The sequence below is a fragment of the Alligator mississippiensis genome, chromosome 5 (assembly GCF_030867095.1).
Source record: "Alligator mississippiensis isolate rAllMis1 chromosome 5, rAllMis1, whole genome shotgun sequence".
Classification (NCBI taxonomy): Eukaryota; Metazoa; Chordata; order Crocodylia; family Alligatoridae; genus Alligator; species Alligator mississippiensis.
In genome coordinates, this window is record NC_081828.1 from 66,689,809 (window position 1) to 66,715,805 (window position 25,997).

General features: G+C 44.9%; 1 protein-coding gene across 7 annotated transcripts in view; it reads left to right on the forward strand.

Moving 5' to 3' along the window:
* The window catches only part of NEK7 (NIMA related kinase 7), a 136,795-nt gene that overhangs the window by 80,939 nt on the left and 29,859 nt on the right, over positions 1-25,997 (forward strand). For all 7 annotated transcript variants that reach the window (XM_019491189.2, XM_019491191.2, XM_059728435.1 and 4 more), the window contains one exon: positions 24,977-25,085. In XM_019491189.2, the coding sequence (XP_019346734.1) occupies positions 24,977-25,085 (109 nt within the window). The remainder of the gene's footprint in view (positions 1-24,976; positions 25,086-25,997) is intronic.

Here is a 25,997-nt window from a genome sequence, read left to right on the forward strand (position 1 = left end):
ATCTAATCTTACCAATAATAACTAGCAGTATGAATAAAAATAGTTTACTGTATTTATCCAAATCCAAGATGAGTTGGAGTTTAAAATGATCCTTTAATAATTTAGATTCTATACATGGAAAATGTATGCAAGTATTATAATTTTTCATGTAGAAAATCTAATTAGTGGAAGTTTGTCTTAAATATGTCCCCCTCCCACTGTTGTGGTAGGGAAAGGAGTGGTGGAGGGCAAGGGGTCAGACACCTGCTCCTTGCCCTTCCTGCCCACCTCCCCATAGGGTGATTTCCCAATACATACCTACAGTTTGCCCTACTGAAGGTCTCATCAAATGCGTTCAGCCTAGCTGGTACAAATTCTTCAGGCTGCAGAGCTTGATGAATTGCAGAGCAGGTTCCTGAGGACCTGTCTGGGGAAAAAGTTACAAACATGCAGGATGATATTATTCTAAGGTGATGAGGTATTTGCCAGCTTGGAAAAGTTGGAACAATATCCAATCCCAATAATGGGACTCTCAGTGAGATCTGGGTTGCTACTGTTAATCTGAGGACCTCTCCTATCTCTTTTAGTATAGATAATGAAATGGCACCCAAACTACACATAGTGTCTTATATGCCATTTATTTGTGTTCTTAACAGCTGCAGGGGTGTTCGTTTGGAAGGCTGAAGGCAATATGATCTTAATTTCTTTAGTCAGTTTCTCTTAGGTAACATGGAGATTATTCTTATCTCTTCAGGATTTTGTAAAGGTAGATTAAAGTTTAGGGAGCATTCTGCTACTGTATTGTAGTGGTGACTGCTATAGAAAAGCCTACAAGGAGGAAATGCAAAATACCGTATTTTCGTGCATATACCCTGCCCACGGGTATAAGATGCACCCACGTATAACCTGCGGAAAATTGTATTTTTGTAAATAAGTTCTTGTATACGCCGCACCCATGTATTCTCTGCGGCGGCATATACACAGGAGGCAGTGTAGCCCGGCCCGCCCCGGCAGCGGCGGCACAGCCTAGCCTGCCTGGGCCCAGCGGGGCGGCTACGCAGCCTGGCTCACCCTGGCCCCAGCCCCCATGGCAGCAGTGGCACAGCCCGACCTGCCCGGGCCCAGCAGGGAGGCGGCGCAGCCCGCCCCGGCCCCCGTGGTGGCGGCGGCGCAGCCCGGCCTGCCTGGGCCCAGTGGGGAGGCGGCACAGCCAGCCGCGGCCCCAGCCCCCGCAGCAGCATCACACAGCCCGGTCTGCCCGGGCCCAGCTGGGAAAAAAGTTCGCCGATAGCCTGCACCCATTCATTTTTTTTGTAAAATTGTGTATACCCTGCGGGATATATGCGCGGAAATATGGTAATTGTCTTCATAGCAATGTTTGAATGGAGTACAGTAAATAAGGCCTAACACCTTGTACTGAACAATGAGACTGTTAACAAAACACTGAATAGATTTTCACTAACTGAGCACCTTTTCGTCTGTGGGAGGGCTCTGTGGAAGGAAAAAAAAGATTTTGGAATTAAATACTACATCATAATGTGTGTGTGTGTGTGTGTGTGTGTGTGTGTGTGTGTGTGCATGTGCACACACATACCTGCACACACACACACACACACACACACACACACACACACGGAGTCAATTTAAAGTACCATCCAATGTATCAAAATTTATAAGTGCTTGATTTCATTATCTTGAAAATGTTCTTTTAACCTAGTTTTGGTGTCTTAAGAGTGTCAAAATTTAGTTCTACTGTATAGTCTAATTTATAATTTTATCTGAGCTTTCAAATTTTCTTCGTTCTTAAATGTGAATATTGGACTTTAAATAAAAGTATTGGTAAGTTTTACTGCATATTTTACATACTCTTTATTTCACTTGATAAACAGTCAATGACACAGTCTTATGAGCTGAGAGCATTGGATGATTATATTCTGTTCGTGTTTTCTTTTTCATCATGTTTGGGTACGACTTTTAAATAACAGCCACAAAGCTCCTGGCAAACATTGAATTAATTGTGCGATTTAATATAAATGTTGCTTGTTAAATGCCAGTGTGCTAGACATTCAAGCAATTTTATGACGTAATAAAAAGGGCAAACCCAACTCAATTGAGTTACTCATTGTATGTGGAACTACTTTGTGCCTTGTGTGTCACTCATTAATTTGAATATCTTGCATGTTACATGGAATTCCACTATCCCACAGTGATCTTCTCTCCCTCTCCCCCTCCAAGGAGTGTGGTCACCTGGTAGAGAGCATTTGATGCAGCCCTGTTCCTGTTGCTGCCAGGTGGCAACTGGGACAGGGCTGCTATAGGGTGGCTGGGGCTGACCCGGAAACAGGTACTTTAAAGTGTTTGGTGCCAGAGAAACTGCCCAGTCAACCCTTGCTATCACTTAGGTGGCTTGCAGGCCACCCTGTCCCTGTTGCTGAGGGTAATTCATGAGACTTCACAAAGATCAGGTTTTTCCCTGTAGGCGTGTGTCTGCTTCCCGCTTTTGTTCCTCTCAGGACTCACCTGCCATGACTTCTGAGATGGGAGAAAAGGATTGGATGTTAATCCCTAAGCGGGGAGTGAGGAACAGACCACCCAGAAGTTAGCCACCCAGGTGTTGGTCTTCATTGAATACTGCTACAATTTAGATAACCGTACTAATTGCCTTATTAATGCGGAAGCAGCTGTTCCGCTGCTCTATTTGCCATCTTCTGATCTTCTCCTGATCATGCCAGTTCCCCTGCCATCCCGATCACTGAGATCGCTTGTCTCTGGGGCTTCCCCAGGGTAGGGCTCCCTGGCTTCCCGTGGGTCCTGCTGGCCTCCCAAACCATCCACACCCTCTGGGTAAGTGTCCCTTGTCTCACTGACTTGCTGCGGATCCCTTGTTCCTCCGCTTGAGGTTCCTTCTGTTGTTCCACCACTGCCCATTGGTGCTCCGCTCCTCTGTGGTGCCCTGAGGGCAAGTGCTGGTTCTCTTTCTCCACCTTTTAAGTGTGTTGGTGTCTATAATCACCCTTATCTTTCCCCGATGTGCTAACCCTCCACCGCTCTGCCCCAGCTCTCTCATTTACCCGTGTCCTGGGTTTATCCAGTAATGGGGCTTCCATTTGAGCCCCTGTTACAGCCCCTGAAGGGTTCAGCCACAATTGGATTGGGAATGGTATTGAACTTCCACTATCAGAAGTGTCTGCTCTATCCTTATGGTATGCAACTATTAGACCACTGGCACTAGAGAGAGAGCACTGTCAAGAAATGCTGTATATGGAACCAGAGGAGTAACAGTAATATGTTTTGCCTCACCTCCTGGCCTAGGGACAGAAATTACACACAAATTGGTATAAGTGATCAGAAACTGGTTCAAATCTGGAACACAACAGAAGTTCAGTGAACATAAAGCACTTTCAAAATGTCTGAAATAAGTTTAAGATAAACCTGGATGGATGTAGTATCAAACTGAACTGAACTGATTTAAGTTAAACTTCGTGCAGAAACATGTACAGCTTTGCAAACACGACTGAGTTCCCAGACATGCAGATTTCAATTTAAAAATCAGTTCAGTGTAGGCAAGTATATAGTGGGAGAGCCAGGGTGGGAGGTATCGTTGTCTACTCAGTGAGCATACACTGCAAATCTCCTGTCTTATCAACCTGCAGGAGGTCAGTGGCAGGGGTAGGCACTGACAACTCTAGAGAGGCTTTGCTGGCCAAGTGCCCTTTGTTTGTTTACTGCAACACCTGCTTGAGCTTGTAAGTACTTGCATTGCTGCACCTGGCCTCTGACCTTGCCTGACTTTGGCACCACATGCAGTACACATATCTCCGGGTCCTTGGCTCTCTAAATTATGTTGAACTTGGGAGTACAGTGCTTTGGTGCTATGGGTAATGCAGGTGAAACTCCTTGATCCCACTGCCTTTGCTAGGCACTTATCATGGAATCTTTGTTGATGCATACTCAAAATAAAAAAGGTTACATGACCCAGTAGTAAATCTGTTTAGGCATTGTGGATCCCATTACTCGCTCTCCACTTAGTATTTGAGTTCTCTGGAATATAGGCTTATTCTGAGGGAACCAAGGGAAGTGTCACCATTTGCCTTGTTGTATACCCATGCAAATAAACATATAGCATAAAAGGATTTTTCCAGAAAAAGCATAGTCTGTTTCTGTCTTCATGACGTAGCAACTTGATTGCAAAGCTTCTCAAATCTCCTCCATTGGTGGAGGAAGACAAGTCAAGCCTCCCCAAGGTGGGAAGGATTGAGTCCACCACCACCAAGAAGTGACGGGTAGTGGTGGCTGAAGACTCCCTTCTGATGGGGATGGAGAGATCCATCTGCTGACCTGACCTCTTGTCTTGGGAAGTTTGCTGCTTGCCTGTAGCCTGGATCCAAGATGTCATAGAGGGATTACCAAGACTCCTCTGGCCCTCTGACTACTACTTCATGCTCCACACCCATGTGGGCACCTGTGATACTGCCAGTGGAGATTGGCTAGATCAAAAGTGATAACAGGCTCTGTTTGCAAGGCTGAAGTGGACAGGGGTTCAGGTCATGTTGTCTTCGATCTGTCAGGTCAAGGGAAAGGGCCTGGGCAGGAGTGGGTGCATCCTGCCAAATGCCTGGCTGTATAGGTGGTGTCGCCAGCAGAGCTTTGGCTTCCTTGATCATGGGATGATGTTCCAAGAAGGATTGCTAGGAAGAGACAGGATCCACTTGATGAAGAGAGGGAAGAGCATCTTCTCATACAGGCTCACTAACCTAGTGAAGGAGGGCTTTAAACTTGGTTTGCTAGGGGATGGAGACCAAAGCCCTGTGGTAAGTGGAGAAGTTGGTGACCTGGAGGAAGAGCAAGCAGGACTGAGCAACAGGGGAGGTGTTCTCATTATTCCTGAGAAATCAGAGCAATCGACTAGTTACCTCAGGTACTTGTACATGAATGCATGGAGCCTGGAAAACAAGCAGGAAGAATTGGAAGACCTTGCAGTCATGAACTGTGATGTGATTAGAAAAACAGAGATTTGGTGGGATAGCTTGCATGACTGAAGCACTGTCATGGATTGGTATAAACTGCTCAGAAAGGAGCGGCAGGGGAGGCGAGGAGGAGGATTTGCACTTTATGTAAAAGAGCCATATGATTGCTCAGAACTCCAGTATGAAACTGGAGATAGGCCTGTTGAAAGTCTCTGGGATAGGCTCAGAGGAGCAAGCCAGAAGAGTGGTGTCATAGTGGGGTTCTGCTATAGATGAGCTGACCAGGAGGAAGTGGTGGATGAGGCTATCTTCAAACAGCTAGCAGAAGTTTCCCAATCACAAGCCCTAGTTCATATGGGGGTCTTCAGTTACCTTGGCATCTTGTGGGAGGACAATGCAGCAGTGTGCAGGCATTCCAAAAAGTTTTTTGAAAGTACTGGGGACAATTTCCTGGTGCAAGTGCTGGAGCAGTCAACTAGTGCCTGTGCTCTTCTTTATCTGCTGCTCACAAACAGGGAAGAACTGGTAGGGAATGTAGTAGGGGATGGCAACTTGGGCAGCAGCAACAATGAGATGATGGAGTTCAGGGTCCTTAGGAAAGGAAGGATGGAGAGCAGCAGAGTAAGGACCCTGGACTTCAGAAAAGCAGACTTCGACTCACTCAGGGAACTCACAATCCCCTGGGAAGCCAGTCTGAGGGGGAGAGGGGTCCAGGAGAGCTGGCTGTACTTTATAGAAGCCTTACTAAGAGTACAGGAACAAACCATCCCAATGTGCAGGAAGACTAGCAAGTATGGCAGAAGACCAGCTTGGCTCACGGGGAGCTCTTCAGTAAGCTAAATCACAGAAAAGAAGCTTATAAGAAGTGGAAATTTGGACAAAAAACTAGGGAGGAGTACAGGAGTATTGCTTGGGTATGAAGGGATCAAGTCAGGAAGGCCAAAGGACAATTGGAGTTGCAGCTAGCAAAGGATGTGAAGGATTTCTACAAGTATGTCAGTAACAAGAGAAAGATCAGGGAAAGTGTGGGTTCCTTACTGAATGGGGGAGGCAATCTAGTGACAGAAGATGCAGAAAAGGCTGAAGTACTCAGTGCTGTTTTCACCTCAGTCTTCTTAGGCAAGGTCAGCTCTCAGACTACTGCACCAGGCAGCACAGTTTGGGGAGGAGGGCAGCAGCCAACAGTGGTGAAAGAACAGGTTAGGGACTGTTTAGAAAAGCTGGATGTGGGCAAGTCCATGGGGCTGGACGGGATGCACCTGAGGGTGCTGAGGGAGTTGGCTGATGAGATTGCAGAGCCGCTGGCCATCATCTTTGAAAACTCATGGTGATAAGGAGAGGTCCTGGATGATTGGAAAAGGCCAAACGTAGTGCCCATATTTAAGAAAGGGGAAAAAGGAAGATCCAGGGAACTACAGACTGGTCGGCCTCATCTTAGTTGCTGGAAAAATCATGGAGCAGATCCTGAATGAATCCATTTCTAAGCATTTGGAGGAGAAGAAGGTGATTAGGAACAGTCAGCAGGGATTCACCAAGGGCAAGTCATGCCTGACCAACCTGATTGCCTTCTATGATGAGATGACTGGTTCTGTGAATACAAGGAAACCTGTGGATGTAGTGTACCTTGACTTTAGCAAGGCTTTTGATACAGTCTCCAACAACTTTCTTGCAGGCAAGCTAAGTAAGTATGATCTGGATGAATGTACTGTATGGTGGACAGAGAACATGGTGGAGCATTTAGCTCAGAAGGTAATAATCAATGGCTTGATGTCTGGTTGGCAGCTGGTATCAAGTGGAGTGTTCTAGGGGTCGGTCTTGGGGCCAGTGTTGTTCAATATCTTCATCAGCAACCTAGAAGATGGCACAGAGTGCACTCTCAGATAAAATGCATTGGGAAAATTGGTACATAAAGATGAGGTAAAGATTTTTTATGAGTTATTATTTTTTACAATAAATCCAATGATATGATACAGTAAATACTTCAGGCTCCCATTCTAACTTTTGTCAGTTTTATGCTTACAAAATAAAACAAAAAAAGAAGCAAAACCTTCATTAAGTTTGTAGATGACACCAAGCTGGGTGGAGTAGTAGATACATTGGAGGGTAGGGCTAGGATTCAGCGTGACCTATACAAATAGCAGGATTGGACCAAAAGAAATCTCATGAGGTTTGGTAAGTGCAAAGTCCTGCACTTAGGACGGAACAATCTCATGCACCACTACAAGCTGGGAGCTGACTGGCAGGACAGCAGCTCTGCAAAAAAGGACCTGGGGGATACAGTGGACAGTAAGCTGAATATGAACCAAAAGCGTGCCTTTGTTGCCAAGAAGGCTAATGGCATACTGGGCTGCACTGGTAGGAGGGTTGCCAGCAGATCAAGGGAAGTGATTATTCTCCTCTATTCAACACTGCTGAGTCCACAACTGGAGTACTGTGTTCAGCTTTGGGCCCCCTACTACAGGAAGGATATGGACAAACTGGAGAGAGTCCAACAGAGGGCAATGAACATGGTTCGGAGCCTGGGGGACGTGACTTCTGAGGAGAGGCTGAGAGAACTGGATTTATTTAGTCTAGAGAAGAGAAGATTGATAGCAGTCTTCAACTACCTGAAGTGGGGTTCAAAAGAGGATGGATCTAGAACGTTCTCAGTGGTGACAGATGACGGAACTGTCACTGCTGTGCACTGCAGTGAAGGGTACGAGACCTTTGAAGGCCGTCAGGCGGGTACTTATGACGCTTGGAGTGGAATTAGGCACAGACACTTATTGGTTGCAAAGCAAGATTATTTACTCACGCCATCAAGGTGGTGAAAGACGGAGGTCAGAGATATTTGGTTAGTTGCAGCTTAAGGTTCGAAGGTTGGTCTGCATGAAAGTCTTTGGTCGGGCAGATAAACGGAGAAAAAATCGGGCCTGCAGGTCGGTGATTTACGTCTTAAGATTGGGTTGAGACGTGAGGGGGGCACTGGCAAGTGATCAAGTTGTCAGTTACTCTGATACGTGTGATCAGAGGTCTCCAAGGTTCGTACGGAGGTCCCCCTTCTTCACGGAAGTGAAGATGGGTTTTATTTGTATATTAGCCAATTGTTTTTCACCACGTCATAAATGTAATGAGAATCACCAATTGTATAGTGGTTTTTATTAGTGTGTTTGTCATAGGGACACTCCCCTGTCATTCCGACCAATTATAATGATTTATATAAAGCAAAGAAGGCAAAAGTTTTTATCTCTGTTAGTGGCGCAGTAATAAATTTCTTTTTGACATGCGCAGAAAAAAAAACTGTTGTTATCATCTTGTTAGTTAACCCTTAGTTACCTTGTATAGACTAAAAGTGTTTTGATTAATATATTTCTTGCTTGTGGCATGGGCAGTACTTAATTTGGTTGTGACATGCCCCCTTGCCCATGGCACAGCAAGTTGCATCATATTTATGTACAGACCATTTTTTTCATCATTGTTAGTGTTAGGCAAGCGGGTGTATACAAAAGCAGAAAGCGTGGTTAGCTTTGTTTTGAGATACTGTAAAATCCAACAACCAAAACATATAAACACAGCAATCGGTTACAACAGCGTAATGAGGGGCATTAACAAGTTGAGAAACCATGATCATGTGTCCCATCCAAACCAACGGAAGAGGTCTGATAGCCAACCTTGACCTATACCCGAAAGTCGGTTAACGTTTTCCACAATTTTCTTCATTTTGTCAACTTGTAGAGGGAGAGATACATTGGGAATGGCAATACAACAATGGTCACGAGAAAGATTAAGGTATTGACAAAGTCCACCTTGTTGAAGAAGAATGGCGTTAAATGCTAAGCGGTTTTGTAGAGTCATCTGGGAGGTGGCTTGTAACTGGAGGTTAAGGAGCTGTATTACTGTGCGGGTCGTGTTGGTGAGTTCTTCTACTTGTTCGATGAGTTGAACGAGGGCTAGGCGGACCTTGATTCCTCCGTATCCGGGAATGAGGGATTCCGCCCCCCATTTTACGGTTTCCCATAAACGTTTGTGCCAGGATAGTTGGCTCCAAGTATCTTGGTGTTGGTAAGGTTCACGGGTTATTCGATGATGACGGATAAAAAGACTGTGGGGTAAATAAGTATTAGCGTATAAGGGGGGACACAACGCCACATGGGTTAAAAAACATTGGACACCGGTAAGGGTGGCCGGCAAAGCAGTATACAGCCGGCCGTCAGAGCAGGCCCACAGTAGGCCTAGCAGAGCAGGAGTGGACAACTGTACGCAGTCGCCCAAAAAGGAATACGCTTCCCAAGCTCGTGGAGGTTTATCAGTGATGAGCTTTACGCCATGACAAGCCGAACTTATTAATGCTGCGCGTAAAATGGGGTAAAAAAAAGAATGCCAGGTTTCATTATCGGACATATTGACAGCTAGAGACGCGTTCCAGGTGACTAGGGGTGGGGGCCTGTTAAGAGATGAAAGAGTAATCTGAGGGATAGGCCCAGGCCTGTGTGGACAAATAGCGCAAGTACCTGAACAGTTGACACATGGATGGATACAAGGTGGGAGTTCGAGGTACCAAGGGGGAGTTAAGGTCTGTGGATTCCACGCCAGAGAATTATCAGACCTGGACCATTGCATACCCCGAGGGTTAATTCCCCACGGGATTCGAGAACAGAAAATTGAGATGGTATCGCCTGTCACGGTACCACTCGCCAGGTGATCAGTGGACATGGACGTACAATTACGTGTGGTCGTGTTTAGGTGGGCAAAGGTAATACCCTGCAGCCAAGTATAGGTTGTGTTTTTGGAAACCCACTTGTTGGACCTTCGGTTGAAGTGAACAGTAATGGACGGGAGATTATCTTTGGATCTATCTTGAAACCAGGCCAAAACGTCAAATGGTTCAAGATAGGGGGTCAACACTGGATCAGAAACAGAGAGGGGGAGACGAAGACACGCGGTAAGGCTAGGGTGGTTGGTGGCGGTGCCGATGGTTTCGGCCCAAGCTGACAACATCAATAGGACGGTGTTGGTGGACGGCGGTGGACTGTCATCGTCTGGTGGTGGGTTGACACCTCGCTCCTGTAGAGGGCTTGTTCGACACAGGAGGACCAATAGACACAAAAGGAACATGTCGTCATCAGACGCAGGACAACTCGAAAGCTGGAGCTGAAAGAAAAGAAAAAAGAGACAAGACAGTAACTGATTTACAACCTAAAGGGTTGTTGCGTGTGGGTTTGCGCGTCGGGACAACCAATTGTGATGGGCGAGAAGCGTAGTTGGTCAGTCCTCATGGATGAAGGTAACGGTATAGGTGTTTGGATACTGTTCTGGACGGACGGCGGTTCCTTTGTGGATACGCGGATGTGGCTGACGTGGATGTGGAATGGTAATCCAGACTAACTCGTTGGGTGTAAATTTTGGGACCCATGGTTTCGGGGCCCAAGAAGTGGATTCATCCCACAATGTCTTATCTGCATTCAGTGATATGATGACTTCGTTGTTTAATTTCGTCCAGTTTTTGGAGGTTCCACCACCTTTTAAGCGCAATCGCTCTTTATAGAGGCCAGTGTGTCTTTCTACTACTCAATTGGATTGGGGATGATACGGTAAGTGCAGATGCCAGGTAATGTTATGGAGGTGAGCATATTTGTTGAGCGCTGAGGAATTAAATGGTGGACCTCCATCTGATTGAATTGTCGGGGGTCTTCCAACTGGCAATTGCTGTAGTAAGAGCTGATATAATAGCGACGGTATTGCTCTTTCGCAGGGGGATGACTTTTAGTTGCCGGGTACCAAGATCTACGATACCGAGTCCCTTGTTTGGAGGCTTCACGCCTGGTAGAGGTCCCAACAGGTCTACTTGCCAGACCTTTCCGGGTGCAAATTGCTGCGCGTCTAGCGCTCCAGCCTGATGGTTCGTCTTATGACACTTTTCTTTGGCGCATGCTTCACAGGCTTGAGATATTCGTTCCCAATCGGACCTTGTGCCATAGGGTGCAGGAGTTTCTGTGGTGGATCACCATCGTAGGTGACTAGCCCTTGGTCCTGGGTGTCCCCAGTGTTCATGCAGCCACGTAAGGAACGGATCGAAATGTGGTTTGGGGTCGTCTGCTTTAGCAACTAAGACAACATCACTCCGGAGAGGGTCTTCTGGAAGCTTGTCGATGATTTCATGTACTGGATAAGTTTCAAGTTTATGCGACTTGGTGTGTTTTATGAGTGGTAGAACAATAAATTGGGATAACAGGTCCCAGATTCTTTCCCAGTCCTCTAGGTTTTCCGCCGCAGTCGCTGTGCCAGTAACAATTTTGTAGACATATTGGGAATCAATAGCTATGATGGGAGTCGGAAGTGTCCCGTCGTGATGTTGAAGACAGTGGCGGATGACAACTTCAAAACCTAAGAGTTCATTTCTTTGGGCTGTGGCCCCTTCCGGGGCTCTGTGTAATCCCACATCATGGCACGGTTTGCAGTAGAACCCGTAGCCCCCTCCATTTCGAGTGGTGCCATCGGAGGCCATCCAGGCTGGGGCTATGGTCCCATAGAGAGTGAGCATTGAGTTATCTTGTGTGTCGGGATCGGGCGGCAAGTCTTCGCACTTCCAACAACACCAGTGATAGTGGTAATGCAATACCATTTCGTTCCAAGTAGCTGGTTCTTCTTGGAACTGTGAGTCAACCTTTGTGGCGTCCAGCAAAGGTAAGAGAGTAGCAGCTGGTGCTCGAAGCGTTCCGTGTCCCTGGGATAGTAATGTGACGAGTCTTTCTGCCAACAGAATTTTTCCAAAGGCTCCGTAGCGATGTTGTGCCGCCTGGAGAGCTTTGTGTGAGGCATACACCAGTTTGTTTTGGGGGTTATGGGCAGTGGCCCATACATGACTGGCAGTATATCCCAAAGTAATTACTAATGCCTCGGTGAGGTTAAGTGCTTGAAGTGGCGTGTGTTTCACAGCGTGGAGAAGATTACGAAGATCCTTTCTGTCTTTGTCCGTCCAAGGTGTGGCTTTTCACAGTTTGTCGCGGGTCTGACGCTGGAGTCTCGCCAATAGCGGAAGGTAATGTGGAGTGATGTAATGTCGATACCAATTGAGATGTCCCAAGAGCCGTTGAAATTGCTTTTTGTGCATTGGTAATGGCTCTTCAAGTGTACCGAGCTCCGGGGTTTTGTCGTGTGTGACACCGGATCTAGTTGCGCCAGTAAATCTGGTACCTAGGAATGTAACATTCATCGTGGATTGCAAGTTTGATTTTTTTCAAATTAACCGTCCAGCCCTTAGCATGGAGATGGTCGACTAGATGGCGGGTGACCTCAGCAACAACTTGCTGATCACGACCCATAATGGCAAGGTCGTCAACATAACTCCAAATTTTGAGTTGTTTTTCCGCTGGCAAAGGATAGGAAGCGCGAAAGTCTTTAAGTGTGTCGTTCATTGCGCCTGTGGCCAATGCAGGAGAGTTGCAATATCCTTGCGGGCATACCGTCCATCGGTACATCATACCTTCGACACACATGTTCAAGATTCCGCTGTTGTCAATAATTGGGATGGAGAAAAACATGTCTTTGAGGTCAAGGGTCGTCCCGTACCACTTGCCCCCTTGAAAACTCGCCATTTCATATAACACTGGGGTAGCGTAAAAGCATTGGGTTGCGTAAGTGGGAGACACCGTTTATTTGCCTCGCAGAAATCCACTAGAAGTCGGACTTCGTTGGGTTTTCCGGGCTTCGCGATTCCCCACCCTGGTGATAGGTGGGTACTGGCCGCTATCGGTGTTATACATCCCTGTTGTTCGAGCCTCTGTAACAGGGTGACAAGGGCTTCCGGAAGATGTCGTTTGGTCGGGATTGGTTTATAACGCCATGTAGACGTGTTACGAAGCATAGGTTGGTGTTGGTCGGGCTCAGCAATAAAGAATGGAAGAGCTTGAAATATTAAGTTTTTTAACTGGAGTGTCTTAATGCCTGGTACACCCAAGATGTTCATGCCCCCTAGAACTGCTTCAAGGGGTTTTTTGTGATTGTGTATCCAAAATTTGACTTTTTCAGCAGTTGATATAGCATTTAGCCCTTGTACCATGATGGTTTTCGAAGTCTTTCTATGAGGTGTCACAGGTGCTACGACGTTAATTTGTGCTCCCGTGTCGAGGAGAAAAGAAATCTTCTGTTGCATCGAGGGATTATCGGGGTGAACGATAATAAGGCTGGTATATGGGCGAGGATCCGAAGGGTCAGGCTTTTCTGTAGGGCCGCCAGCTCGCCCGGCGGCCGCTACCCGTTCTTTGGCTTCTGGGTGTAATTGATTCCCAACTTTTCTGCTAGGGCCTTTTGCCCATCGTCCCTCAGGGCACATAATTGTTGTTTGGTAAGGCGGGACTCTTTTATCAGGAACCAAAACATGGCCTTTTCTTTAGGGGTCCGTCCTGGGACTGGTGGTGAGCCTTTGTAGGGTGGTCTGTTCACTTCAGGTTGTTTTATGGGGTACACTGAAGATGGGTCCGGTTCTGTAGCACAATTGACACCTTGAGTTATCGCTGTTGGCTTCATGAGGGTTTGGATACGGCCCAATTGACTGAGGATGTTCCCGGCCTGTCCGTCTATTTGCGGGGTAAGGAGGAGGCAAAGAGTGATGGCATGAGATCCCCCGTAGATGTCTATGCCAGCTTCCAAGGCTTCAGGGGTGATTGGAACCATTCCGGGTTGCGTTAGGAATCGATGTGGCCACGGCCCAGCGGCCTGTTGCTCCATCAAGCCGAACCTGTTGTGTTGAATACCCGTCGGCTGTGGGCCCCCGTCCCATGTGCAGTACGAGGTTCCTATTATTGCTAATAAAAGTTGTTCTGCTGATGCTATTTCCGGGCGGTCGTTGTGCCACAGGTGGGACTTGTTCACAATTTGGTGGGCTAGAAGCGCAGGGAGTGGTATGGCCCAGTGTTGGTTTTCCGTGATTGGGCCGCGATCGGTGGCGTGTCCTCCACTCCATGCAGCTTGACGGATGAGGAAGCTGGCCTCTTCCATGTCCAGTAATTCTGAGCCAAATTCGACTACCAGTCGGCCAAGCCAAATCGCCAGGGTTTCTCCCGGTTTAAATTTTGATAGCTGAAAAATATCTTGCATCTCTGTTCGGTTACGGGTGCGGTAGGTGGAAGTAGCGTAAGTTACGCCTTGTGGATCCGTTGTGTATTTTGTAACAATGATCGGGAAGGCCGTTTTCATGGAAGTCGGCGAAGACTTCATCGGTGGGGGCGGATTCTCCGTTGGTAGGGAGGGATATATTAACTTGGAGGTTCTTTTTTCTTCGTCATAGGGAGGCGGTAGCTGATGTTCCGGGGTTGGAGCCGTTGGGTCCGCCCCATTGCACTCCCGTAGAGAATGAGGTAGTTGTGGACCTCCCACAACTCTGTCCTCCTTGTCCTTTTCTGAAGCTCCGCCCTTCTTCTCCGATTCTTTGAAGAAGGTGAGTTTTTCGCCGGCGCCATATTGGGGCGATGGTGTAGGCGATTGCTGCGCAGCAGCATTTTCAGCTGCGACTTTTCCCAGGGTCAGAAGTTGGCTATTCAAATTTTAATATCGCGCGTTGCGTTAACAAATGCGCGGAACAGAACATTAATCATTTTTCCTTTTTTCCACTTGGGGCCTGCCCACTTGGTTGCGGTGCGACCCTCCGTCTCCAAGTTTTCATGGAGCTGGGTGAAGAGTTTGTGACTGGGGGACTGGGGCACCATGGTCGGACAGTTAAACTTGTCGGGGGGTGTTCCTTCCCCGCCCTCTCGTACGTGGCAGATGCAACGGGCAATCTCTTGGGCAGGGGTTGGGTCCACCCCCGCCAGCACTTTTGCCGCTGCCACCACCTTCACCCGATGTAGGGATATGATTCCCGCTTCGTCCCTGGGTCTGTACATAACCCCTTTAGCGCTCGTAACACACCCTAGGGCCCTCACATCGAGCTGAGCGCTCCACTCTTTCCCTTCTCCCGCTTCATCCCTTAGGGAGAAGTGTCCAGTAACTGCATTCAGTCCTATTCCCCTTGCCTGATGGTAGGCAATGTGTGCCCATAATTCATCCGAATCGGACGTCAGGCTGTCCCCACTGCACCATGGGCAGTTCTTTACTAGTTCCAACTCCATTGCATCTTCCCCAGATCCTGTTTGTGACGCCATGTCACTGCCGTGCACTGCAGTGAAGGGTACGAGACCTTTGAAGGCCGTCAGGCGGGTACTTATGACGCTTGGAGTGGAATTAGGCACAGACGCTTATTGGTTGCAAAGCAAGATTATTTACTCACGCCGTCAAGGTGGTGAAAGACGGAGGTCAGAGATATTTGGTTAGTTGCAGCTTAAGGTTCGAAGGTTGGTCTGCATGAAAGTCTTTGGTCGGGCAGATAAACGGAGAAAAAATCGGGCCTGCAGGTCGGTGATTTACGTCTTAAGATTGGGTCGAGACGCAAGGGGGGCACTGGCAAGTGATCAAGTTGTCAGTTACTCTGATACGTGTGATCAGAGGTCTCCAAGGTTCGTACGGAGGTCCCCCTTCTTCACGGAAGTGAAGATGGGTTTTATTTGTATATTAGCCAATTGTTTTTCGCCACGTCATAAATGTAATGAGAATCGCCAATTGTATAGTGGTTTTTATTAGTGTGTTTGTCATAGGGACACTCCCCTGTCATTCCGACCAATTATAATGATTTATATAAAGCAAAGAAGGCAAAAGTTTTTATCTCTGTTAGTGGCGCAGTAATAAATTTCTTTTTGACATGCGCAGAAAAAAAACCTGTTGTTATCATCATGTTAGTTAACCCTTAGTTACCTTGTATAGACTAAAAGTGTTTTGATTAATATATTTCTTGCTTGTGGCATGGGCAGTACTTAATTTGGTTGTGACAGGAACAAGGAGCAATGGTCTCAAATTGTAGTAAGGGAAATTTAGGTTAGATATTAGGAAGAATTTTCTCATTAGGCAGGTAGCAAAGTACTGGAACAGGTTACCCAGAGAGGTTGTGGACTCTCCATCCTTGGAGGTTTTTAAGTCCTGGCTAGATAAAGTCTTGGCTGGGATGATCTAGTTGGGGATGGTCCTGCTTTGAGCAGGGGGTTGGACTAGATGACCTCCAGAGGTCCCTCCCAACCCTAATTTTCTATGGTTCTTTGATTGTTAGTCTTGTTTCTTGAGCTCCTAGTGCTTAGCTGATTTTTTTTTTTCCCACTTTTCTTAGAAGTCTCTCCATAGGTTTGCTCTGTCCTTGTGGTTGTTTGGCTTCTTCCTTAGGATTGGGGAAAATGTCAGGGTGTGGTATCTGCTGCCATTGGAGACCAAAGAAGTAAACTAGTAAGTGCTGTACTGGTTATTTATTCTGTACTCTCCTATACACTTGCGAAGAGAGGCCTATTGGCAGCTCCTGGCTTTGTGTTGCCATCACAATGCTCACTGTGTTAATGAAAGAGACTTGGCAACATAGATGGCAGGGTAAGTCCATGTCTTCAGAACAGGAAAGTGCACTTCAGGGTCCACCTTTTGAGTAATAAATATTCAGAACTGATGTTGTGAGGTAAAGGATGGGCAGGGCCAGGACCATCCCTAGGGTGGGGGTGCGAATCACTGTGAGTGCCCCGGGTCTAGTGCTTTGTGGGGCCCCGCGGAGCTGGGCAGAGCAGCCACGGTGACCCTGCATCGCCACTTTGAGTCCAGCCGCTTGCTACCCTCTTTCTCCCTCCCCCCTATCCTGCCAGTGCTATCACTGCCGATGGCTATGGAAGCTTCTTCGGGTCCAGGGTGGGTAGGATTGGAGTGGGGGTGGGGCCCCGCATGGGCTGATTTGCCCCAGGCCCTACACTCTGCTCGGGTCGGCTCTTGGCAGGGCCATAGTAGCATAGTACAGTTGCCCAAATTTTTGTGGGGTTTGATGGTTTAAGCTGCTTGTCTGGGGCCCTTATAAAGTAGATCCTTAGATCTAAGGACAGATCCTTAAAATAGATGTATGTGTACAACATACATACCATGGCTAAGTAGAGGCAGTCAGAAAGCCCGAGGCAGAATTGTTTTAATCTAGGCAGCTTCCTCCAGTGGCATAGGTTGAATTGATTACCAACTGGACTACTGTTCCATTTTCAATTGGGAAAGGCAGGGGGTGCCTGCATTGACCCAGACCAGTAGGCAAGGGGTGCTAGAGCATGTCTCCCTGCCTGCTGGCCATTGCCAGCCCAGCCAGGTGTCCCAAACTCCCTTCTGTCCCCCAACAGGGGGTTAAGGAGCTCTCTGTTCAGGTGCTGACCCACCTTTGGAGCGCCTCCCCCTCAGAAGGTTTCTTCTAGCCTGGGTTCCCTTGCCCAGGAAGCCCTGGGGAGCTGAAGGGAATTCCCCCCTCTCCCCTTTCCCAGCTGCTGATTGCTTCAGCTGCTGCCACAGGAAGGCGGGCGAAAGAGTCCTGTGGGCTATGTGCCTGCCCCTGCAGCCCAGCATGGGTGCACTGGGGAGCTCCACCTTGGGTGGCTTTCCCCCACTCCAGCCCAGGATCCCTCAGGTCCTGGCAACCCCAGGGAGCTGAGGGGAATTCTTCCCATCTCAAACCCCAGAGCTGCTTGCCTTAGCTGCTGGAAGTCGCAGATATAGCCCAGGTCAGCCCCTGGGAGCAGAGGGAAGTTATTCCACTCCTTTGTAACTAGTTTTGCCTTGGACTCTCAGCAGCTGGGGTAAAACTGGCTTCAGAGGGACAGGAGAATTTCCCTTCACTCCCTGAGGCTGTCTGAAAATTGCAGGGGCTAAGGCACTTGCCTCTGGGGTTTGGGTGGGGAAGAATTCCCCTTAGGTCCCTGGGGCTGCCCTGGGCTGGCTAGGGGAGAAGCCCCCCAAGGCGGGGGACCCCCGGTGCTCCCATGCTGGGTTGCATGGGCAGGCACCTGGCTGGGAGGACTCCTTCTACTCCCTTCTGTGACGGCTGCTGAAGCAATCGGCAGCTGGGGAGCGGGGAAGGGCAGCTGATGGACCCTGCCACAAGGGCTTTCCCTCCCCCCCACATTCTGTGTAGACCCTGGCTAGAGGAGTCTGGGGGTCTGTTCTCTTCACCTCCCTCCCCCCAGTCCCTATGGGCTGACAGATGCAGGCAGGAAGCAGGCTAAGGAGCAGAGAGGCAAGGCAGTCCCTGCTCCACTGAAGCAGACAGCATAGACCAGGGCTGCAAAGCATCCTGGGATGCTGGGGGACTGTGAGTTAACTGATTTAGGTCAAACCAGTTTATGGAAGTTCTGTCCCAGATCCCTTCCTGGTTCAAGTTAAATGTGAAAGTACATCCAACCCAGGTTTACCTTAAATCAGTTTTGGCCATTTTGAAGTGGTTTATGAGCACTGAATTTCTGTTCTGTTACAGGTTTAAACCAGTTTCTGATCACTTAAACCAGTTGGTGTGCAGCTTCTGTCCCTAACCTAAGTATAGTATTTTGCTACTACGTTGTAGGGTCGATGAAAATCAATGTATGTTAAAAAAGTGCTTTTTTATAGAGGGTAATACAGTTTTTATGAACCCATTGAAAACTTAAGTTTGAAAAGTTGGTGCCCTATATCAAGGGCTAATCCATAACAATCTGTGAAAAACATTTTAAATTCAACTAAAAAAAAGACATTCAAGTGGTTCGTTTTTCTGTAAAGTCTAAATGAAAGTCAAACTGTTCAGCTGGTAGAATTGACTGGTTAAGCTCCTGTAATAACCAGAGCTTGTGAAAATGTTAAAACATGTTTTGATAGCAGTAACCTCTTCTGTAGGTGCAGAAAGAATATTTCCTCAATTTCAGTTTATTGAACTAATTTTGTCAATGCCTTGTTCATTTAAAGTTGCCAACTGGGAGTTGAACAAGATCTTATTTTCCTCTTCTGCTCTGTATCTATATATAGAGATGAGGTGTGAAAAGATGAGAGCTACAGTAGAACCCAGATAGTTTGCAGGCTTTGGCTCCTAAACTCCCTGTGAAGTAGCTACGGCAGGGATTCTCAACCAGGGTGCCACCATATTCTTTGAAGGGTTGGTTGATGGGAGGTATAAGAAGATGAGCAGATAAATTAAGCAGATAAGCACAGGCTCAGGCTTGCCCCTGCCTGGATGGTCGAAACCCTCACTGCCCAGCCTCTCTCCACAAGTAGGTAGGTGAGCACTGTAATCTATATATTAAGTTTTGAAATTGTGTGTCACTCAATTCACAAAAATTATGGAGGCATGCCTTGGGTCCAAAATGGTTGAGACCCAGTGAGTTTGGGGTATACAGAGCAGCAGCAAACAGCTGTGTAGAACTGCTCAGGTACTCAAGCTGCTTGCTGTGGCTTTTCTTTCAAATGGTGCCACTTCTCTGATAAGTTTTGTGGGACAACTGATGAGCTACAGCTAATCAGAGGAGTGGCACCCTTTGAAGTAAAAGTTGCAGCAAACAGCCAGGCGGCTCCTTAATTTGGCAACCCTCATGAATTAAGCAGGGTTTCAAACCACCCTGATACCAGTGCCCTGGGTTCTACAGTACTAGCTCTCAAATATCAGAAGACAAAGTGAACAGACTAGCTACAGTTACTATTTCCTTTGTTTAATAGTTCAATTTTAGATGATATGTTTTGATAAGCTTCCCCGCCTGCCAAATCTAATACATTCAAGGTAGAGTTATTTAAATAAATAACATCACATCATTCTGGTTTTATGCATCTTAATTAAAACCATTTTCTATAAAATAAAGCTTGACACAGATTATGAGTAGAAAGCTTAATTGTTTTGTAAATAAGAAATAGATAATTTCTCTTTTTTTTTTTAATTTAGTAAAATTTTAGATTTCCAATAAAATACGTTAAGCTAATATAATCCCTTAAGTATGTGTAGATATAGGGTATCGTCCTTGGTTAGTAAATGCTGATCACCTTCTTCAGGGAAATGCCAATAATTATAAAGTAAAAATGGAATCCATGCCTCTGAGTCATTGCTTCAGGTTGTCCACAGACTCAGGAAGGTCAGTGCTATCAGGCTATGGTTGGACGTTTTGTGAATAGGAGGGATAGCTGCCTCCACACCTTAGCTGGTTGGACCAGGTGCAGGAAGTTGGAGCGTGGCAGCGAGACTTGTTGCTGCTACTGCTGTGAGCCCCATACCAGCCCCACTGCCATGGTGAGGCAACCCCTGCCTGTCTGCCACCACAGTGAGAGGGACACCTTACAGCCATGGCAGCACAGCTAGCATGGGGCTTGTGGCAGTGGCAATGAATCTCACTACCCCACCTCCGCTGTTGGTCCTGCCTACTTGGCTGTGGAGGTGCTTGCCTGGTGCTTGTCTGGCCAGGCTGCAGTCCTAAGCACTGCTGTGGCTGCAGAAGTCAGAAGTCTGGAGGGGCATGTGCCCCCCCCCCATGCCCCTCCAACATATCGCCTCTTGTGCCCAACACCTCTCTGCTTCCTCTTAGCCCCCCCTCTGGACAAGCTGCTGGTAGCTCTGGCCTGCTCCCTGGCCAAGGCATTGGTCATGCATTCCTGCCTGGGCCCTGGGCACCACGCATCACCCCAGCTTGGCAGTGTGCCCAGCTGCCAGTCCTGCTCCACTCTCTCCCTCAGTGTGCAGGCTTGGCATGAGCCATTGCCTCAGTCTTCCCACAGGTTGTGCCCCTGCCACGCATTGCCTATACTCCCTTACCCTCCCATGCATTGCCTATGCCCTGCCTCCCCCCCCCCACCCCCACCATAGACCTACCTGCAGGCAGCTGTGGGTGTTGCTCTCCACCACTCTGCCTGGCTGCATTGCTGGCCATGTGCATGTATGCACATGCTCACATGCACGTCACCTGTGCCTCTGATTACCCTCCTGCTCTCCTCAGCCCTAAGCAACCCGTTGTAGGCGGGAACTCTGCCAAGTTGCAAGGGGAAACCACAGATTTTCTACTTTTTTTCTTCTTTAAGGGGAAAATATGTGATTTTCTCCTTGAAATGAAAAAATCCGGGTTTTCCATTTGCCATGGAAAAACATGGATCCCTGGTCATTGCTCTACACCGAGTAACCATGAATAAAAAATATTGACACTTTTCTACTAAAATAATTAAAAAATAGTTTTGACAGCCCATATATGTAAATGAGGGAATCCATAGCTACTGGAGCTATTATTTTAAGTTTTCCTGTCCCAGCCATTTTATGAGGTTAACTTTTTACCCAGGAATGTTAAAAATTAGTTTTGGTACATTTCATTTGGGCAGAAGGTTTCTCCCTATTCTTGTTCCTGGATGTCTGAACGGTCTATCTCATATTTGAAGAGATTAAAAAAAAAATATTAATTGTTTTTATGCTTTCCATATTTGAAATACTTTACAAAAAGTTGTTAGAACAGCTGTTTTTTCCTTCACAATTCTGTACTGATTGCTGTATTGGAAAAATCTGCCATGTCAGTAGTAATTCTGTGCTGTGCAAAAAACCTTTTAAGAATAGAGAAGGAAGGTTTTGCTTCTTTGTTTCTTTTGTTTTGTTTTGTAGTATAAAACTTACAAGAGTTAGAATGGGAGCCTGATGTATTTTACTGTATCATGCCATTGGTTTTATTGGGAGTCAAAAATAATAACTCATAACAAGAACTTAACCTTATCTTTATGTACCAATTTTCCCAAGGGGTTTTATTGGACATAAATGCATGTAAACAAATATTGTTCAACTTAAACATGTTGTAGTGTATTTTTTAAGGAGCTTGGTTAAACCTCTACTGAGAGAACTAAAATAATGCAATGTTCAGAAATTTCACTACCTTGATGCTCAGGGTTTTTTTTGTGATTTCAGTAGAAGATATCAATCTATAGTGCAGTAATTTTTGCTTTCAGAGGTAAGTTTAAAATATTGATGGAGCCAAATGATCATGGCTTGACTGGTCAGCAGGGAAGGTTGGTAACTGTTATTGATGCTGAAAAAGGAATGAAATCTGTTGAAAATCAAATTAAAATGAACTTCAATCAGGAGCTTTTCTAGGGATCTTTGTTAAACTTGGAAAGTCAAGAAGTTTTCATGAACCATCTTTTTCCCTTTCTCTCTATAGTCTTTGGAAAAGAGCGCTGTTCACTGAATCTTCTGAAGATGATAAAAAGCCTTTAGCAGCATTTGAGTTGATGTCAAAAATGAAAAAAAAGCATATAAACGATATTAGGCAGACAAGGTTCTTTTGGTAAATCCGGTATCTTTTATTAGACCAACTTAAATATTTGAGTCGGTCTAATAGAAGATATCAGATTTACCCAAAGAACCTTGTCTGCCTATGTCTTTAGACCAACACGGCTATAGCCTATGCCTCTATAAATGGTTTTTGCATTTTTTTAAGCATTTTAATACATCATGAATATAGAAGAATCTATACATATATTGAAAATGATCATAGCAGTTTTTGTGTTCTTTATTTCAGTTTTTATGTTTTTTGGGTTATGTAACTATGAAAGGAAATTTGATTTCAACTTTCAGTCTCAGCCTGAAGGGACCTCAAGAGATCATCTAGTCCAACTGGGGATCAAACCTGCAACCTGGGTTTTGTTAGAATCATGCTTTACCAACTGAGCTTAAATAGCTGGTCATTTGCCTTAAACAATGATCTTCCTGGAGATGCCGTTGTATTCATTGCATTCATTGTCTACAGGCATATGAGCCAGAACGTGGCATCATAAAGCATTTTGCTTGACATGTGCACCTCAGGGAAGGGGCCGGTTCTGTGCTGGACAAGGATCAGGACCCTCACGACTCTCCTGCTGTGTGTCCATGGCATGCCAACATTTTTTTCACTGAGTATTTTTAAAGTGATGAAAAGGCCAGATAAAAATGGAAGGAGCTGTATATGTGTTTAGACTTAAAATGGTACTTTCCAGCATAAGATATATGTTACAAATTTGATTATATTGTATTAACATAAAAATACCTTGTTACAAATTGGGGTGAAAAGTAAAGTCAAGAACAGATTTATTTTATGGTGTATTTTCTTTTTTCCCCTCTCCTCAGAAGCCAAAGTCTCCCTCTGTTACTCCCTGAAAACACATTCCTTGGCTGGAGATCTGTTTCTTTGCAGAACCAGCCTGCTTTAACAGCTCTAGCTTTCCACCATTGTTTTGCTTCTTTGTGCAGCACAAAACAAGGAAAGATTAAGAATTTGCATGAGACAAAAAGTATGATAATCCCTCCCAGTAATTTTTTATATAGATTGATTTAAAATTAATTGGGTTATGAAATATTACCTATTTCTGTAGTGAATTAAATGCTTCATTAAACAGTGGGAACAAATTTAACAGTTCTCTGTGACATCCTCTTAACATGAATAATAAATTAAAAGTTTACATTTGTAGCAAGTGAATATTACTGATGACCTAAGAGAAATTTGTTTAATGTCATGTAAAAGTTGCAGGCTTTCAGTAGGATCTGAATATCCTCCATATTTATGTGGATGACTGGAATGCTTAAATCACTGAAACACTGAAGCAGTTTCTCTGGTATTTTGTGTACACTGTGCTACAAAATTACAGATGGCAAATGAATGAAATGTTGAAAGGAAATTCATATTTACAAACATTATGTTTCACTTTAAAGTTCATAATGGAAAAGATGCAGACATTTTGTGAGCAGTTTTTCACCATTGCGATGCTTAAAAGTTCAGTTTAAACATTTGGAAGATGTTTTTTAAAGTACATAGTTTAATTATAGTGATTTCAGAATGCATTTTAAATCAAGGAAGTATGCTTTCATATGCATATACTTACATGTTATTCTGTATTTGTTTTTAAATGAAAAGAAACCTGGTCCCCATCTTCCTGTTGACATCAAACAATCCTCTGATATGCAAATCTAGCTATGGGGAGAACAGATACACAGGATCTGTTTGGATTCAATCCAAGCCTGTGTGAAAATTATATTTAAAGAAATGAATTATAAGCTTAGGATCATTTGAATAAAATGCATAATATTGTCTACAACTAAAATTACTATTTTGGGTGGAATGTTGACTTCATATAGCTCTAGTGTGTTTTACTCAGATTAGTTTTAAAATACCTTTCCCTTTCTCCTACGTATGTTTCTTGTTTTGGGATGCAGCCCAAGTGGCTTATTTTAAAATAATGAACAGAACAAAACATCTCTTTTCCTATAGCATTGATAACTATTCTGTAAATGATCTTTCTTTCAAATGTAATACTGATTTTATATTGGTATGTGTATTTTGATAAATGGTTTGTAAGGTATGTACGGATTATCTTCCTTCTTATAGAAAAGACAAGCTACAGACCTCTAGGAAACAATTTTTGTTTTAGCCCTTTGACTCCTGCCTGCAAAACTTAACATGCATTTTTTTTAAACTGGCTGTTACAGATTCTTAATATAAAATAATGGAAAACACTGCAGTTATGCCATCTTGAAATACCATATTCGAAACAGATTTATATAGTTGAATGTTAAGTTTTTCTTAAGCTATAACAGTACCTTAAACTACGACTACTGTACCTGTTTAACAGGAAACAGAATGGAGAAACTGATTGATTGAAGTTATCTAAATTTTTAGAAATATTTTTGTATTCTTAGTTTTACTATTTTCAGGGCTTCTAAAATATACTTATGAATGCATGTTCTCAGTATTTTTCTTTCATCTAAGCTCATTGAAATTGGAACCTATAGAAATTCATGTGTTGGTAAAGCACACCTTTATTTTGGGAATGTCTATAGGAGCTTTTCTTGTATATTGCCTTCACCCAGTGATTGATACGCTCATTGTGCACTACATCATACTGCCCCACAGTAAAGCTTTTTATTCTTGGAATAGTATTATTTTGTTAAATACCATGTAAACTCTGGTTAGAATTGTAGATTTATTTAAGTAGTTGATATTAAATGCAGCATCTGCATGTGTGTGTTTAATATATGTTCTCTGCTGCTGAAATTGTGTGTTTAAAATTTTGGTTGTGCTGTCCACATTAGGAAATAATTCTAGAAACTTTCATTTAGGTAAAGTGAACTTTTCATCCTAACAGTTTTAAAGGAGTTTCCTGTTTTCATACTTTATTGTTTTGTACAAATCCAGAATTGAGTCTTTAGTACTTCTCTTTTTGTCTTTGTTATAAAGCATTTTAAGAAACAGAAGAGGTTGATTCCTGAAAGGACAGTTTGGAAGTACTTTGTTCAGCTTTGCAGTGCACTGGAACACATGCATTCTCGTCGTGTCATGCATAGAGGTAATAATATCACATCTCTAACAAGTATTTAAGATATGAGCACTTGGGATATCATTCTGAATGATACCAAATACAGTCATGCTATTTTATTTTAAAAAATTAAATCCTTTACTTTGAAAGGCATGACATAGGGGTGTTGTGACTTGCTATGCTGGGAGAGGATTTTATTTTGTTATATTTATATACAGTTACCTAATAACAGATATAAAATATTCTTCCTAAACATTTCCTGGACCATCATGTGTACAATGCTCCTGTGCAATATTTGGTATTTAGCATTTTGTGCCAAATAGCGACTTGATGTTTAGTGTTCAAAATAAATGATAGGTCTTTAGGTGCCTGAGACCTTGCCAACATTTCTCCTTCTTACTTCCCCCATTCCATCTGCTAACTCCTATATCTCATCCCATCTCTTCTCCTATTTCCTCCCTTGGATCTTCAGGTCTCTTTACCTTCATTCTCTGCCACCTTGCTCATGATTGCTTTTTTCTTTCCTCTCAAACTCTCATTTACTTCAGACACATGTACATTTTCTCCTATGCATCCTTTCACTGATATACTCACTAAGTTTCCTTACTTGCACAGTTTATGCTGTCACATTCCTTTATTCTTCTCCACTGCTTCCAACCATATTATCAAGTTTTGTAGCTTTCAGTTGCTCCTATGAGAGATGGAATATCTCTTACCCGTGTTAACCCTCTCTGCTTCTTCTCACAACATCTCCATTTCCCCTTCATTGGGCCAAAGAAATGGGAATAGAGATGGCAAAGAAGGACACAAGTGGCATCTAGAGGCTAGGGATAGACATTGAAAAAGCCTGAGCCTGAATTGATTCAGTCTTTACAGGTTAGTCTAACCTGCTAGACTAAACTGGTTTGTAACCATACAGACATACCCTATGGACTGAGGAAA